This window comes from Puma concolor, chromosome C2 (genome assembly GCF_028749965.1).
Source record: "Puma concolor isolate L17-30 chromosome C2, mPumCon1.1.hap2, whole genome shotgun sequence".
In the NCBI taxonomy this organism is placed as follows: domain Eukaryota; kingdom Metazoa; phylum Chordata; class Mammalia; order Carnivora; family Felidae; genus Puma; species Puma concolor.
The window spans coordinates 81,260,903-81,276,773 of NC_141675.1; the positions used below are offsets into that span (position 1 = coordinate 81,260,903).

Here is a 15,871-nt window from a genome sequence, read left to right on the forward strand (position 1 = left end):
CTCCAGGTCTGCTTTTCTGGTGTTCCCCATGCCACATTCTGTCTCTATACCAGAAGGAGTGACACCCTGTCAAGGGAGCCTTTGAATCAGGAAGTCGAGGAACAGCCAATCAGCTTCTTTTCTGATCTGCATCACTACCAAATGCTGTTTTGTTTTGTTAAGTGAATTAGAGGATGTTGGTATACAATCAAGTATATTCCTACTCTCATAGTTTTAAGTATGGATGCTCTAAAGGGGAGTAAAGAGGCTTTAAATATCCAGAAAATGCTAAGTATGGGAACTGTTCCAAGAGGCCAAGGGTTGGGCAATTCATGATGAAAATTTGTGTCTGATGATTCAATTTATTTTTCCTGGACCGTGGGTAAAGACTTATGTTGAGTACAATATAACTGGGGTGAACTGGTTCTTTTTAGATTTCACTTTTCCACCTATTAAATAAGAAAAAGTAGGCTAGATGGTCTCAGAGATCTATTAATTCTAAAATCCATCTATAATATTAAGGTTGTTTGGAACTCTGAAATATTAGATTTGGAGATTTTCAGGAGTGCTGAAAGAAACTTAATGTAAGGGATTTGAGTGACGACTCCTGGGGCAGAAAAGAAAAAAGCAAGAGAAAATGCAAACTGTTTGTGGGTACCTCTTGGGGTTTTCAGCTCACTTCTACAGAGTAGGGTTCCTTTTTTTTTTTTTTTTTTTTGCTGATACTAAGAGCACAGGGTATTTAATCCACAAAAAAACAAGCTGAAAAGAAAAAAAAAAGGGACTTGAGGCTTCCTGTCTGTGGGTGTGACTGGTTTGACAAACCCCCTTGAACACAGTGATTGTTCCATGAGTAAATTGACACTGAGATTCATCCAAAGGCAAAGCCTCTGAAGATAGGTAGGGTTTACCTCACTCTTCCTGCCCTATGGCACTAGCTGATCTCCTTCCTTCCTGTCAATAATATTTTACATCTTTATTCAGAGACCTGGAATCAATTCTGGATTTGCACAGGAGAGACAGTGAAGATCCTCCAACTTAGACCACTGATTTTCTAAAACACTGTAACAGAACCTGTTCTTCAAATGAAATCTTGCTTGGAACACTACTATACATAAGACAGGCAAAAGCCAAACTTCTTGGTGTTAAGAAGGAGGAGCGTCTGGACTCCTATCAATATGGCCATTTCTTTACATCTGGTGAACACACGGAGGCACCGGAAACCCTAGAGTTTCATGCAACCAATTTGAAAACTGCTGATGTATTCCAAACCTCACTCTCAACTTTTGTAGTAAAGTCACTGTTAAGCTTGAGGTCTTGGGGGAGGGATGAAAGGAGAGGGGCTATTGCCCTATTCAATGTCAATAAAGGTGATCTAGGAGAGAAAAGAGAGGTGATGGCGAGCATTTTATGGTGAAAGAACACAGAAAGAGAAAGAACAGTTTGAACTGGAGAGAAATGAGGGGATAATTCAGGTTTAATAACTTTTGTGTGACACTTTTACAGCTTCCACAGGCCTTTCAAATATGCTATTTAATTAGTTCAATTCAGCAACTTTTCCTGGATACACATTTTGTAATACCTGACCTAATCCAACCCAGGCACCAGGCACTGTATACAAAATAGGTAGCACATTATTTCAACCACCTGGTAAAGGAAGCATAGTTGAAGATACAAAGAGGCTAAGTAAATTGACCATGTCCTTAAAGTGTGACAATGGTAGAGCTAAAATTTGAACCCAAGTCTGTCTCACTTCAAAACCCATGTTCCTTCCACTCCAACCTCAAGGAAATATAAAATTGTAAGGGATGCAAAGAGATATGGACGTTGCCTTCAAGTTACTTAAAATTCTCTACACTCGATTGTTGTCCAAGGAAAGTAGGGTGAATTATCATTGACGAGATGCAACTGAAGGCCAAGAAAGTTTGGAGAAGGAAGATTATAGTTCAAGTGAAGGACTGGGAAATGCCTTGTGGGGAGGAGATCATTGAGGACTGGGTAGGTGTCTGTGAGGCAGCAGAGCAGAGGCGACTGTCCCTGTGTCACAGTCAAGGAAGCTGAAGCTCAGAGACTTGCCCGCGGTTTTGCAGCTGGTTAGTGGGGACAGCAGAAATATAGGGAAGGTCTTTAGGTGTCAGAGAGTGACTAGAGGGAAAATATGAATGTAACATAAGCAGGGTCTGATTTAGCCTTTTGCCAGTAGTTCAGTTTGTGGCCATCTTCTCCATCCCCATTTCTGCTAGCATCCTCTTGTCTTACTTGGACTGGTGCAACCACTTTGCCCATAAACTGATGTGCTCGAAATCTTTCCTTCACACAGCTTCCAGATTTCTCAGTACAAAACATATTCTGACTGGCAGCCTCATGCTTAAAACCCTTTAATGCTGTAGAGGTGGATATGGATGTGCAGAAAGAAATCCATCCGTAACTCATGCATGGATGCATGTGTGCACACGAGTATAAGTAAAACTGAGAATTTCTGAATAAGATCAGTGAGTTGTAGCAGTGTCAATATCCTGGTTGGAATATGTTTGAACAGTTTTGTAAGTTGTTGTATACCATTGGGAGAACAGCATAAAAGGTGCATGGACTCTCTCTGTATGTAAATATTTATCTCAAAATTAAAACTTAATTTTAAAATGTGTTGCAAAACCTGAAAGTATTGAAATATTTAAGCTTTCTTTAAACATAAGCGTATGATTTTATTCTCCTCTCTCCAGTTCTGTTTTCCAGTGTTCTTTGCCCTAAATCTTATACTCTACTAACATAGAGTTTCTTGCAATTTTCTCACATACACCAAATGATTTTCCATTTTAGGATTTTGTCTATGCTGTCGCCATAGACTGCTCACTCATATTATTAATCCCTACCTGGCATAGCAAATTTCTTCTCCTTCTTTAAGGCTCTTTCTTTGATCCCTTAGATGAGCTGATATATTTTATCTTTGTACTTTCATAGCGTTATACATATTCTATTTATTAGAGGTTTGGTTTCCTATCTTACTTTCTATACATTGATCTTCTAGAGATGACACTGTTTTATTTGCTTTTTATTTTCAGTGGCCTTTATTCTTGCTAGTAAATAATAGATGCTCATAATGTGTTTAACTTGAGTAAATGAATGTATTTCTCCTTACAGGTTGGAAATTATCAACAATAAACCCAATGCTATTATCTTCTGTTATGTAACAAGCTCAGAGTATTCATTTGCAAATTTAAGATGATTGACTATCTTAGTACACTATTTATTAACACTTTATGATATTAAAAGTAATGATGAAAAGCTTAGTTAATTTCTTCCTGGGGTAAAATTAGTCTACTGATAGTCACAATGAATCACATACTAAGATGATCTGTGTAGATAATATGCCAACTGGAGACAGCATCACCTGAGAAAGCTGATATTTTCCTTCACATTATATAGGGATCAAGGTTATTTTTTTTAAGTAAAGGCAAACGTGGGGACCCAGCAACAAAATGGAGCAAACAGAAATAATACTCATTTGCAACATATTCAGATGTTTAGTCTGAATACTTAATCCTTTAGTCTAACATAGAATTTTACATTCCAATTAACAACCACCCACATACACATCAAGGTAGGTTAACTGGTGATTAAAATTTTTTTAAAAAGTAGAAAAAACTAGGTTCAGAGGTTTGAGTTTATTTTCCCTGGGCACAATGCTGAGATGGTAGTTATGAGACAGGTGATTTTGCTGCAGGTGAAATTTAAATTTTCTGAACGCCTCTCTGTTTTCTGGTTCTACTTTTTACCTGCTGGAGGCAGAATGGGCAGATAATCAGTTGAGTCATTTTAAAACAAGTTTAATAATAGGTCACCCTGGCTGTCAGAATTAATGAGGCAATGTTTATTTTCTTTTTGAAATCTTCAGAGCATTGATGCTGGATAGTGGAAGTGTAGAGTGTTAACAACATTATTAGTTACAGAATAACTTGATAGAAGATGTGATTGTCTAACTGTATGGCAAAATGGGATCCATGACATTGCCCAAAGAAACACCACTCATGCAACTTGTAAAATTCGCTGTACCTGCCTGCATGGTTCTGAAAATGCACTTGAGTTATTCTTGATTGAGTATGCTTTAGTTTAAATACTCAACATCCTAAATACAGAGACTATAATTCTAGTTTCATTTTTGTTCTTTTAAGGTTCGTAGAAACCCCAGCTCATTTCTCTTGGAAAGAAAGCTATTACCGATCCACTATGTCCCAGAGCACACAGACAAGTGAATTCCTCAGTCCAGAGGTCTTCCAGCATATCTGGGATTTTCTGGAACAGTAAGTATCAAATAAACACAAAATATTGTACTTAAATTATTATAAATGGGCAAATTCAGATTATAAAAATATTGCTTACTATGACGTGCTCCTAAAATCAATAAAAATCAGTCAATATTGTTGGAAAAATGTATTTCCTCCAATAGTATTTCTGTGTCAAAATTCATTGCAGATTTATTCAGTTTATAATACTGAATGAAGATCATTATTGCAAGGTGGTATAATTTTGGAGCGTAATTTTGGTCTCCTGACTACCTCCAAATAGGTTCCCCAATGACTCCCTTGATATTCAAAATCTGTTCCTTTGGCTTAAAGACTCTTAGTTGCTGGTACAATACAAATACCCCCTGAAGAGGTAAAACACTAAATTTTGTTGGTCATTTATGCCTTGCTAGGAAAATGATTATTGTCTTCTTTATTGAGTTTGGATAAGTGAACAATTTAAGAGGAAATACCAGAGCACTTGGTACCCTAAGGGATGGGGTATAAAATACTAAGTTCCTGATACATCCTTTCTCTCCCACATCCACTCAGCAATTCTCTGACAAGGGTAAGGATCATGATTCCCATTTTATGAATAGGATTTAGATTTGAACTGCCTGAGATTACACATACGGCATGTGGTTGAGCCACGATTCAAACCTAGAGTTTCTGACTCCAACCAATGAGAGCTGCCATCTTTGAAACTGAGAGAGCTCACTGTTATCCCCTGGGTTCTTGTGTTTTAGTCCCATTCCCTGCCTAACACCCTTTTGTTTGTCCTTTATTATAGGCCTATATGTTCAGTTCAGCCCATTGACTTGAACTTTGTGGATGAGCCATCAGAAAATGGTGCAAGAAACAAGATTGAGATTAGCATGGACTGTATCCGCATGCAGGACTCAGACCTCAGTGACCCCATGTGGGTGAGTGGCAGGAGATTCTCCTATAATCTGTGGGCCATGCTATCCACATCTCTGTTAAATCTCTATATTTCGTGGCATATGAGAAGGCAGGTGGCTCTGAATGGGCTAAGCCATTGGGCAGAAAGTCAGTGTGGTCAGTAGAGAAAATTAAGCATTTGTGGATTCTCTTCATCAACTCTGCCTACTGCGTGTGCTTCTTCCACTAGTGTGGGAAATGTGGGCTGGGAATAATCCCTTACATCCTTTATCTGAATCTTTCCTCATGTCTATCCCAGTTTGGGAAGGATGATACCAGTCCAAGGTTTCATAGGGGGAAGAGACAGTTAGAGTCCGAGTCTAGACCTAAATTCTATCCAAATTCTGTCTATACTAGGGCAGGATGGAACTCTTCTTCTTTAATGAGGGAGGAGAAAGTAAATTCAATGTGAAGACACAAGTTTAAGTACCTAGTAATAGAACAAGGGGAAAGAAGGTAAATAATACATAAAATAGGTGGTTTTTGTTTTTTGACTTTTGTTTTCTTGGCTTTACCACTGAGTCACTAGTGACCTTAGGCCTCAGTTTCTCATACAAACGAGTGTAATGGGTTAATAATAATAAAAGACACTTATCCTAAATGTTTGGATGAAATTTTCTGTATTTGTGCAGTACATCGTGCTAGTGGGCTTGTTTTGTTTTGTTATTTTTTAAATGATTATTCACCGTACAAATTCTGTTGCCTTTCCTGTAAACACACACACACACATACACCCAAACAAACAAACCCTTCTAGAAAAATAGGACAAAAAAAAAAAAAAAGGTAGAGAAAAGGTGGATATTTCATAGAACACATGTGGGCATGATCTTGGAAATCACTTTAAAAATACCTTGCCTTGCCTTTCTGATAGAAGATGTTACTGGAATTTTCACTCTGTGTGTGTGTGTGTGTGTGTGTGTGTGTATTTATCTGGATTGTACTTCTTTCTTTCTTTGGATTGTACTTTTTTTTTTTTTTTTTTTGATATTGGATGAAGGTGTGTCAGGAAAGGCAAGAGGGAACAACCAAAAATATGAAGTTGTAACTTTGTGGTTACACTGATGTTTTGTCACTAAGTTGATGAAAAGAAAATGCAATTCTTCAGTGGCCTCTTCCATTCTAATATCAATACGCTTTTCAGTTATCTTTGAGCTAGTGAAAGGAGACTGATGGATAAATCCAAGGCAGGTCACTCAAGGCCTTGGAATGTATTATAATTAAACATAAATGGGGGAAATTCTTATACAACAGTGGCTTCGAAATTAGGATATCCCCAATTCACTGAATAACATCACCTCTTGCTAGGTAGTGCGAGCCTAGGCAAACTTATCTTTGTATGTTCTCTCTGGGGATTTTCTGTTCTGATTCCTGGACTCATAAAAGTGAGCAAATTTATATAAAGCTTAAAATGGAGAATCAAGCCTTTTTATTTACAGTTTTGACTGTCATTTCACACACTTTCGCACACTGTAGCATGTGATTTTTTTAATGTGTCATGCTGTTTACTTCATTATATTATTAAAAATTTTGTCCTTAGGAACATCTTGGGTTTTTTATTGGGGGGTGGGAGGTTGATTTTTTTCCCCCTCTACCCAATTCCTATCTACCCCTCAACAACCATGTATTCTATCTTCTCTGGGAAAATTTCCATATCACCATTCTTCACCATATAGCAGAGACCATTCCTCTGAGGCAACTGAGGTATATTTTTAGTCCTATTACATATTATAAAATATTATAATTGTTTATTTCTCTGTCTCTCAAGGGGACAGGGGCCATATTTTGTCATGCTCAGTATTTGTTTCAGTATATGTCTCATAATAGACCCTCAGGAAATTTTGAAGTCATAAGAAATGAGATTTGGAAGTTATCTATAAAGTCCAAAAGTTCTTTTTCAAGCAGTCCTGTCCAAAAGAAGTTTCTTTCAATGATGTAACTGTTCTATATTCTGTATTGTTCAATGCAATAGTCACCAGCCACATGTGTCCTTTGGGCATTTGATATGTGGTTGGTACAACTGAGAAGCTTAATTTTAACTTTATCTAATTTAAATTTGAATGACCACCTGTGGCTCATTGGTAATATATTGGGTAGTGCAGTTCTAGAATATCTCCAGCCAGGGGGTTATTCTCTTCTTGAGCATTCACATCAGCAATGCTTCCAGTCCCATCTGCCTCTTGTATTCCTTCCCTTTTGACTATGGTCTGTCAGTGCCAAAAGCATTATGCTTTTTAGGTAATTTATTTTTTACTTGCACTGTTTTTTTGCTTCTGCTGGAAAGTACCCAGATTTGCTATTCAAGCAAAACTTCAGTCATTTAAAGTCCATTGTGATGCTTTTACAAATCAGCTAAGGAAACTTTAGAGAAATCCTAGTACAGTACCTGAGTAAGAGACATGGAAGCTATACAGGATGTTAGAAAATGGAAAGAATCGGGGCACTTGGGTGACTCAGTCGGTTGGGTGTCCAACTTCAGCTCAGGTCATGATCTTACAGTCCGTGAGTTTGAGCCCCGCACTGGGTTCTGTACTGACAGCTCAGAGCCTGGAGCCTGCTTCAGATTCTGTGTCTCCCTCTCTCTCTTCCCCTCCCCCACTCACGCTCTGTCTCTGTCTCTCTCAAAAATAAACATTAAAAAAAATTTTTTTTAAAGAAAATGGGAAGAATGAAGGGGAGAAAGCCAAGAAATTACACAGATGCCATTGCTCTCCTGATAAAGTATCTACCTAAGAATACACTGCTTCATGGGTTGAGGGATATTGTTATTTAAGAAGTACTGATATTTAAAAGAATTATCCATTTGTGTCCAACATTATTTCCCGAGCATCAGTTATATATATATATATATATATATATATATATATATATATATATATATATATACACTTTATATTGATTCTTTGAAATTGACTTTTAATAACGCTCCTGGGAGGACTGACCTGATTGAAACTGAGAGCATTCAACTTAACATTGATCCATATGGTCCTGTTATAATTCTAAATCACAATTTTTTGAAATGACATCATCCTTCAAACAAGTAGCTGCTGCAACTGGTGTGAGGTTCTTTCCTTCTATTACTTCATAGCATATTTTTGCTTGACTTATGTATAGGTTAATAGCTAAACAGTTCCAAAACGCTACATATAAGTTACTTTCGTTTTCCATGTAATAGTTTTTTTTTAAATTTTGGATCTCAGCCTAGATGTTCTCACTGTGCAAGAAATATGAATCTGTGGACATGAAACAACATGTCCGATTATTAAGGACGGAAATGATGAAATCGAGAACGGCATCCACCTTTAATGACTTTTGATACAACCTTCACCTTGATAATTAGTCAAGAAACAGAATCTTAATGTGTTGCTCTGATTATTAGCAAAGAAATCTGAATTGCAGAAAGTATATGTGCCTTCTTCATTAGAATGATTTTAATGTCACTGAAGACTGAACTACATTGAATTAACAAATGAAGATGAATGGGATTTCTCAATTTTTTAAAATAATTTAGCCTATGTTTCCAAGATCCTGTTGGCTTCTGATTCTAATGTCCGGTATATATTACTTCACATCTCAGCCTTGCCTTATTTACAAACTGTCACAGTATGCCTGTCATGTCTTCAATGGGTAGATAATGGCATCAATATTTAAATGTTCTCCTGGAATGATTCATGGAAACTACATAACTTTTATTTGTGCATTTGTTGACTCTTTGTGCTTTAGAAGAAGCCGTATATAATTGAACTGGGTTTTTCCCTTGCGATTTGAGTGGTAATTATCTAAAACCATCCATTTTTATAAATTCTTATTGTAGCATCCCAGATATACATGAAGAGTCTTTAGCTCATCACCTCTGCATTTCAAAAGAGCAGATAGTGTGCTTGTATTTGGAAAGGTGTAGACCACAGCATACTGCCCTACATCTTAAATGGCCCAAGATTCCTATAAGATTTCAAGTATATATACACTAGATCTAGCAACAGACATTTCCTTAGTACTTACTGTGTGCTATGTTCTTTGTGATACAGATGAAGAAATCATGGTCTCTAGCTTTGAGAACACCCTAATGTAGCAAATGAGCCAATGTGTATAAAGTTACTTAGGAAGAGTATTCATATGTATATACTTTTTGAAGACACACATAAAAGGAATGATTTATTGTACCTGAGAAGGACTGGCAATGTGTTACAGAGAAGGCAATGTGTTACAGATATTTTTATTTAAGCCTTGAACTATGAGTGAGTCAAACTGACCAAAACAGGGAAAGGAAAAGAGGCCCAAGTTTTTGTTATGAAAACAACTTACTAAAAATACTATACTGTAAAGCTTAGAAGTTTTAAATGATGAGGCTTAAACATTTAGCTAAGGAGAAATTTCTATAGAAAAAAAGGACAAAATATACATTTAAAATTTTATAACACATGACAAAGTTTTAATAGCCCTAACAACCTAAATATTTAAAACTACGAGAAAGAGGGGCACCAGGGTGGCTCGGTCAGTTAAGGGCTCGACTTTGGCTCAGGTCGTGATCTCACGGATCATGAGTTCAAGCCTTGCATTTGGCTCAGTGCTGATAGTGTGGAGCCTGCTAGGGATTCTCTCTCTCCTCCTCTCTCTGCCCGTTCTGTGTTCTCTCTTTCATGCATGCACACACTCTCTAAATAAAATAAAATAAAATAAAATAAAATAAAATAAAATAAAATAAAATAAAATAAAATAAAAATTTAAAAGATACTAAAATAAGAGAAAGATAAAATCCCTGCTCTTTGGCAAAGAGTATAAGTACTTCACATATGTTTCATTGACATTAAATATTCAACTTCTCTAATAAAAAAAATTGTGAAGTCAAAGAATGAGATTCACTGTTCATCATAAATTGTCTTCTACCTGGTCAGCAAAGATTTAAATGATTGGTAATATCCAGTGCTGATGATATTGGGAAACAGACAACCTTTTCACTTTGGACAAGAGTATAAATTGACGTATTTGGAGAACAATTTGCCTATTCTAATTTATTAAATTTTAAAGGTATTTACACTCATCCTTTAAGGCTGCTTCTAGGAATTTCTTTCACAAAGTAATTTAAAATATATAAATAAGTATATACACAAATATATATGCTGACATACATACATACACACACTGACATGCACACAAACACACACACACACACCTATACAGAAATGAAGGCTTCATTGTGACATTGTTTCTAATATCTAAAATGATAAGACTAGATAGAATTTTGTAGACTTTTGTAGAATTTTAATGTTTTGGGCTCTGATAGATAGGAAAGAAACTACAGTTTAAAGCAAATGAGGGTTAAGCCCACCATTGAGAGATGGTATTAATAATTATGATGCATGGTCATTTTCATCTTGCCAGTTTTATTCATGTGAACCTCAGTATGATTTCTGTGTTTGTGCTTTGTGTGAGGTATCTGTATGTATATCTGGGAAAGATTAAGTAAAATTGATATAATTTCTTATGAAATGTTTGGAAGAATTTACTAATAAAACCATCTGGGCATGGATATTTCTTTTTTGGAAAGCTCGTTAAGTAGTTTCATTAATTGTTACAGACCTAATGAGATGATTTATCTTGGGTAAGTTTTCATAAATAGTGGTTTGTAAGGAATTGGTTAATTGCATCAAAGTTTTGATTTTTTTTTGTACAGAATTGTTTGGAGTATTTCCTTACTACCCTTTTAATACCTATGGGGTCTGTAATATCCTCCTGTTCATTTCTGACATTGGTAACTTGTGTCCTCTTTTTCTCCATCAGTCTCGCTAAAAATTTATGAATAGTATTGATCTTTTGAGAAACCAGCTCAGCTTTTTGGTTTCCCTGTTTTTCTCTATTGTCTTTCTGTTTTCAACTTTATTATTTCTGGTCTCATTTTCTTCTGCTTCATTGGGTTTATTTTGCTCGTCTTTTTTTCAGGTTTCTTAAATTAGAAGTTTATATTACTGAGTTGAGATCTTTCTTGTGTTCTAATGTTAGTATTTATGTTTATAAATTTCCCATGAGACACTGCTTTGGTGGCATCCACTAAATGTTGATATGTTGTATTTTTATATTGCTCAGTTTAAAGCATTTTCTGTTTGCCCTTGAGACTCTGTCTTTGACCTATGTGTATTTATAAGTCTGTTTAATTTCGAAGTATTTGGGTATTTCCTGTTACCTGTCCCTTACTGACTTCTGGTTTAATTCCATTATGACCAGAAAACATACTTTGTATGATTGCAAATTTTTGAAATTTTTTAAGGTTTGTTTCATGAGTCAAGATATGGTTTATCTTGGTGAATATTCTGTGGGCATACGCTGATCTATAAATGTCAATTAGGTTCTGTTGGTTTGTGGTATTATACAGTTTTTCTCTATCCTTGTTTATTTTAGTTTCATAGTTCTATTGATTACTGACAGATGAATACTGAAGTCTTCAACTCCAATTATGGATTTGTCTTTTGCTCCTTTCAAGTCTGTCTGTTTTGGTTCATATTTGTGTGAGTTTCTTCTAGAAAACATATAGCTGGGTCACTTTTTATCCATTCTGGCAATCTATTAATTGGCATATTGATATCAGTTTCATTATATATATATATATGTATATATATGTATATATATATATTCATTGTACATAATATTACATATATACAAATATTACATATGTGTATACATATATTATATATATTATATATTAATATATATATGTATACATACACACCATTTAGGTTTTGTTTGTTTTTTTTCTCCGTTGCTCTTTTGTCTCCCTTTTTTCTACCACTATTTAGATCATTTGACCTATTTTTAGTATTTTCTTTTAACTGTTCTATCTTGGTTTTGGCTATATTTCTTTGCATATTTTCAAATTGTTTCTCTAGGGATTATAGTCATAATTTTTTACAGTCTATTGAGAATCAATATTTTACCACTTCAAATGGAATGTAGAAAACTTACCACATATTGGTTTCATAACCCTCCCCCATGATGTTGTCATATATAATATGACATATATAAAATGTATATATAAAATATATATAAAATATATGTAAAATACATCTATGTACATTGAACACTCTATCAGACAATGTTATAAGTTTTACTTATAACTGTCATATGTATTTTTAAAGAACTCAAGAGAATAAGTCTATTTTATTGAACCGGGTATTTACCGTTGATGTTATTCTTCCTTCATACTAAAGTTACAATTCTGACTGAATAATATCAGGAAGAATAGGGAATTCTATGTACAATTTTGTTCATCAGAATTTTTTTTCAAAGAAAAATATGTACTTATATTTTCCAAGCAGGACTATAAACCATGTCAGAGCTCTAATTTGCTGAATTTTTATTGAATATAAGTTTAAAAACGTTCCCTCTATACCTCCCTCAACCTTTTCTCCCTCTCAGAATCACACCTATAGGTATTTTCTAACATTATAGAATTGTATCAAGATTGTTTTTTATATGCCAATCTTTTGTCCTCATTTGCAAAATTTCATTCTTTAAATATACATATATATATTATACATATATACAAATGTATATATTTGTGTACATATATATACATATATAAATATATACATATATATTACACATATATACAAATAATACTACATATTTGTAATAAAATATATATTATATATTTGTATATATGTATAATATATATGTATATATACATTTTTATATATGTATAACACATATATGTATGTATATATATATTATACAAATATATATATACACATACATACATACATATATATATTATAACGAACATACTCTGTGAACAAAGTATTTTTCATTAGGTCGCTCTAGTCAGGCTACAAGGGGCTGGTTAACAATGTTGCTGCATGAGTCACTCAAAAATTCTTAATTTCCTATCCTACATGCCTCCTCCTGGCTCAAGAGGTGGAAAGGGTATGATTATTGCTATGTCATATAAACAGGAATTATTTTCTATAAATGTTGGTCTCCCAGACACCTGACATGAATAATGTCTGCCAACCCCAAGTCTGATGCCAATATCAAGAGCTCACTTGAAAGAAGGCATCCCTATTTTCCTTCCCTTTCCTTCCTACCAGGTCTCCTCAGGCTTCTAGAACCACCTTCACATCTCCACTGTTACCCTCTTTGTTTCTCCTATGCATTCCCTTGTTCCTTTCCAGGTGTTCCACTTCTCTCCCATTTCTACTTCCTCTGGTCAGGTCTTCTAGAAAAACACTACAGTTCAGTGTAGGCAGACTTGTTTAAGGGTTTTTTGTTTTTGTTTTTTGTTTTTTTACTACATTATACTTAACGGGGCTATACAGTTTATTACTTCAGAATTATGACATGAGAGTTTTAGTCAGATACACTGTGATTGGAATTCTGTCTTTACCAATTTTAGTCATGTTAACTTGATAATCTCTGTGAACCTTTCCTTCGTTTTTATGGATAGACAATAGTACCTATCATTGGCCTCAGAGAATTACAATGTTTATTTCATTGTCTGATTTGCTTTCATTCAAAGTTCCTGACATATAAAATTATAGTCATTTAAAAATCATTTTTGTTATCACTTGTCTGTGCTGTTTTTCATAAGAACTCTGAGATAGGTGAATATATATTACTTTTTATAATAAAATGCAAATTAATAAATTGCTCTGATTATAAAATCATAAAAAAGAACTTTAGAAGTAAATATCAAAAGCATATACAATCTCAACTTCATGATAACAATTATAAAATTTTAGTCTTTTTTCCAGTTTTTTTCCTTGAAGAAATAGATTTTTTAAGATGTTTTTGGATCACGTCATATATAAATTTTCCAGTCTACTTTTTTCGCATTCAGAAGTGAACCTATTTTTCTTATTTACTAAGCTTCAAAAGAGCTTTAATTGTTGTCTTATATGTCATTACATAAATCTACAATGATCTATTTAACTGTTCTTTACTCCTAGATTTTTAAGAATATTTATTTATAAAACGTTTTCTTGTGCTAGATGCTTAGAATAAAACTGTATTAACACCAGTGTTAATAATACCAAATTTCTTTTCATGAGTTTATACTCCTACAACTGTGCAAAAGTGTCTATAAACTTGAAATCAATTTTGGTTATACAATCTCTTTCCAAAAAAAATGCCGGTTTTTTGGGGCACCTAGGTGGCTCAGTCGGTTAAGCGTCTGACTCTTGATCTCAGTTCAGGTCTTGATCTCAGGGTTGTGAGTTCAAGCCCCACATTGGGCTCCACACTGGGCATGAAAGACTACTTTTAAAAAAATGTGAATACTTCTAGGTGACTAAAAGGGATTCTGGCCGTTTGCACATTGAGGTGAAACAGTCCCTGTTTAAACAACCTTTGACTGTAATCGTTGGAAGGGATGGTAGTTTTGACTAGAGATGAGTAGGACATCTTGGAGAATGGAGCACTGATGAGTGGGGTGGACAGGCTTCATTGGGATGCAGACAGTATGAAGAAAGGCTATGAAAGAAAGGTACCCAGTATATTTGCAAGCTATCCTCCTAGGGCTAGCCCTGAACATGGGAATGTACATAACATTTTCTCCTTTTCCATGCAGTGCTTCTTAACCCTTGTTTTAGTATCTTTACTGCTCTCATTCCTTGGCTGCTGCCATTAAAATAATCATTCAATCATAATTTGTACCAAATAAGCTTTTATTAGTTCTATAAAAACAAGTGAAATAGACAAAATATATTCCACATAGAAAAAACCCTCCAGTTTTTGGAAGATGGGTTTGTAGTCCCTTAATGTTGCTTATGAGATGGCCTGATATCCACTCTGATTAGACGGAGTTCAGGGGTCCCCAGAAGAGCAGACTGTTGTCCTGTTCTGTTCTTTGTGCACTGTAACCAATCAGAAGGGACCACTTTGTTCAGGATTGCCAGGCCAGGGACTTTTACCCTAAACACAAGTATGCATTTCAAACCTTGAACAAACAGTCTGCTTAATAAAATAAGGGAAAGGATTTTCTTTCTTTCTTTCTTTTTTCTTCTCTAGAAATTCACAAACATCAGTTGACAGGTGACAGCTCCTCCCTTACAAAAGGGGCTGTTTGCTTTTTGATTTGGTGTTTGGGTAAACTGCAGCACGCACGGCAGAGAATTTATTGCCTAGGGGAAGGTGTTTGCAGTCGCTGTGTTTAATCTGAAAAGAAACCCTTTTTCCTTCTATCCCCTCCCTCTGTTTTTGAGGAGGGAGAGTTGGAAATGATTGCCCCAGGGAAATAGTTCCCCTAACACCTGTCTTTGGTGTAACCTCAGCAATGTTACTTAAGACACTGTGCTTAGTGTATATGCATTCACAATGACAAAGTTGAAGAGGGCAGATAAACAGAAAAGGATTTCAGCAGAAACACAGGAGCTGATTCTGACCTTGCATTCTCTTAAAAACCGACGAGGTTGAAATCCTAGCATGCTGGCTTAGAGAAAATCTGATTTGTCTGAAGTAATATGCTGTAAGTCACCTGTTCTTTCCTTCAGTGACCAGTTCATTTAATATAGTTTTAATCTACAAAACCTGGAAAATTCTAGAATATTAGACTCAGGAGCTATAGACATGATACATAGTTCTGCTCCAGCTTTCCTTTAATAGACAGGAAAACTAGGATCCAAGTTGATTAGGCTGAACTTCTCCAGTGTTTCCACTAGGGTTTATGGTTGACCCTGGACTAAACC

At 35.1% G+C, this 15,871-nt stretch overlaps 1 protein-coding gene across 7 annotated transcripts in view; it reads left to right on the top strand.

Moving 5' to 3' along the window:
• Positions 1–15,871, top strand: part of TP63 (tumor protein p63) — a 231,378-nt gene that overhangs the window by 80,079 nt on the left and 135,428 nt on the right. For all 7 annotated transcript variants that reach the window (XM_086674985.1, XM_025913225.2, XM_086674988.1 and 4 more), the window contains exons 2-3: positions 4,149–4,277; positions 5,050–5,182. In XM_086674985.1, coding sequence (XP_086531111.1) covers positions 4,149–4,277; positions 5,050–5,182 — 262 coding nt within the window. The remainder of the gene's footprint in view (positions 1–4,148; positions 4,278–5,049; positions 5,183–15,871) is intronic.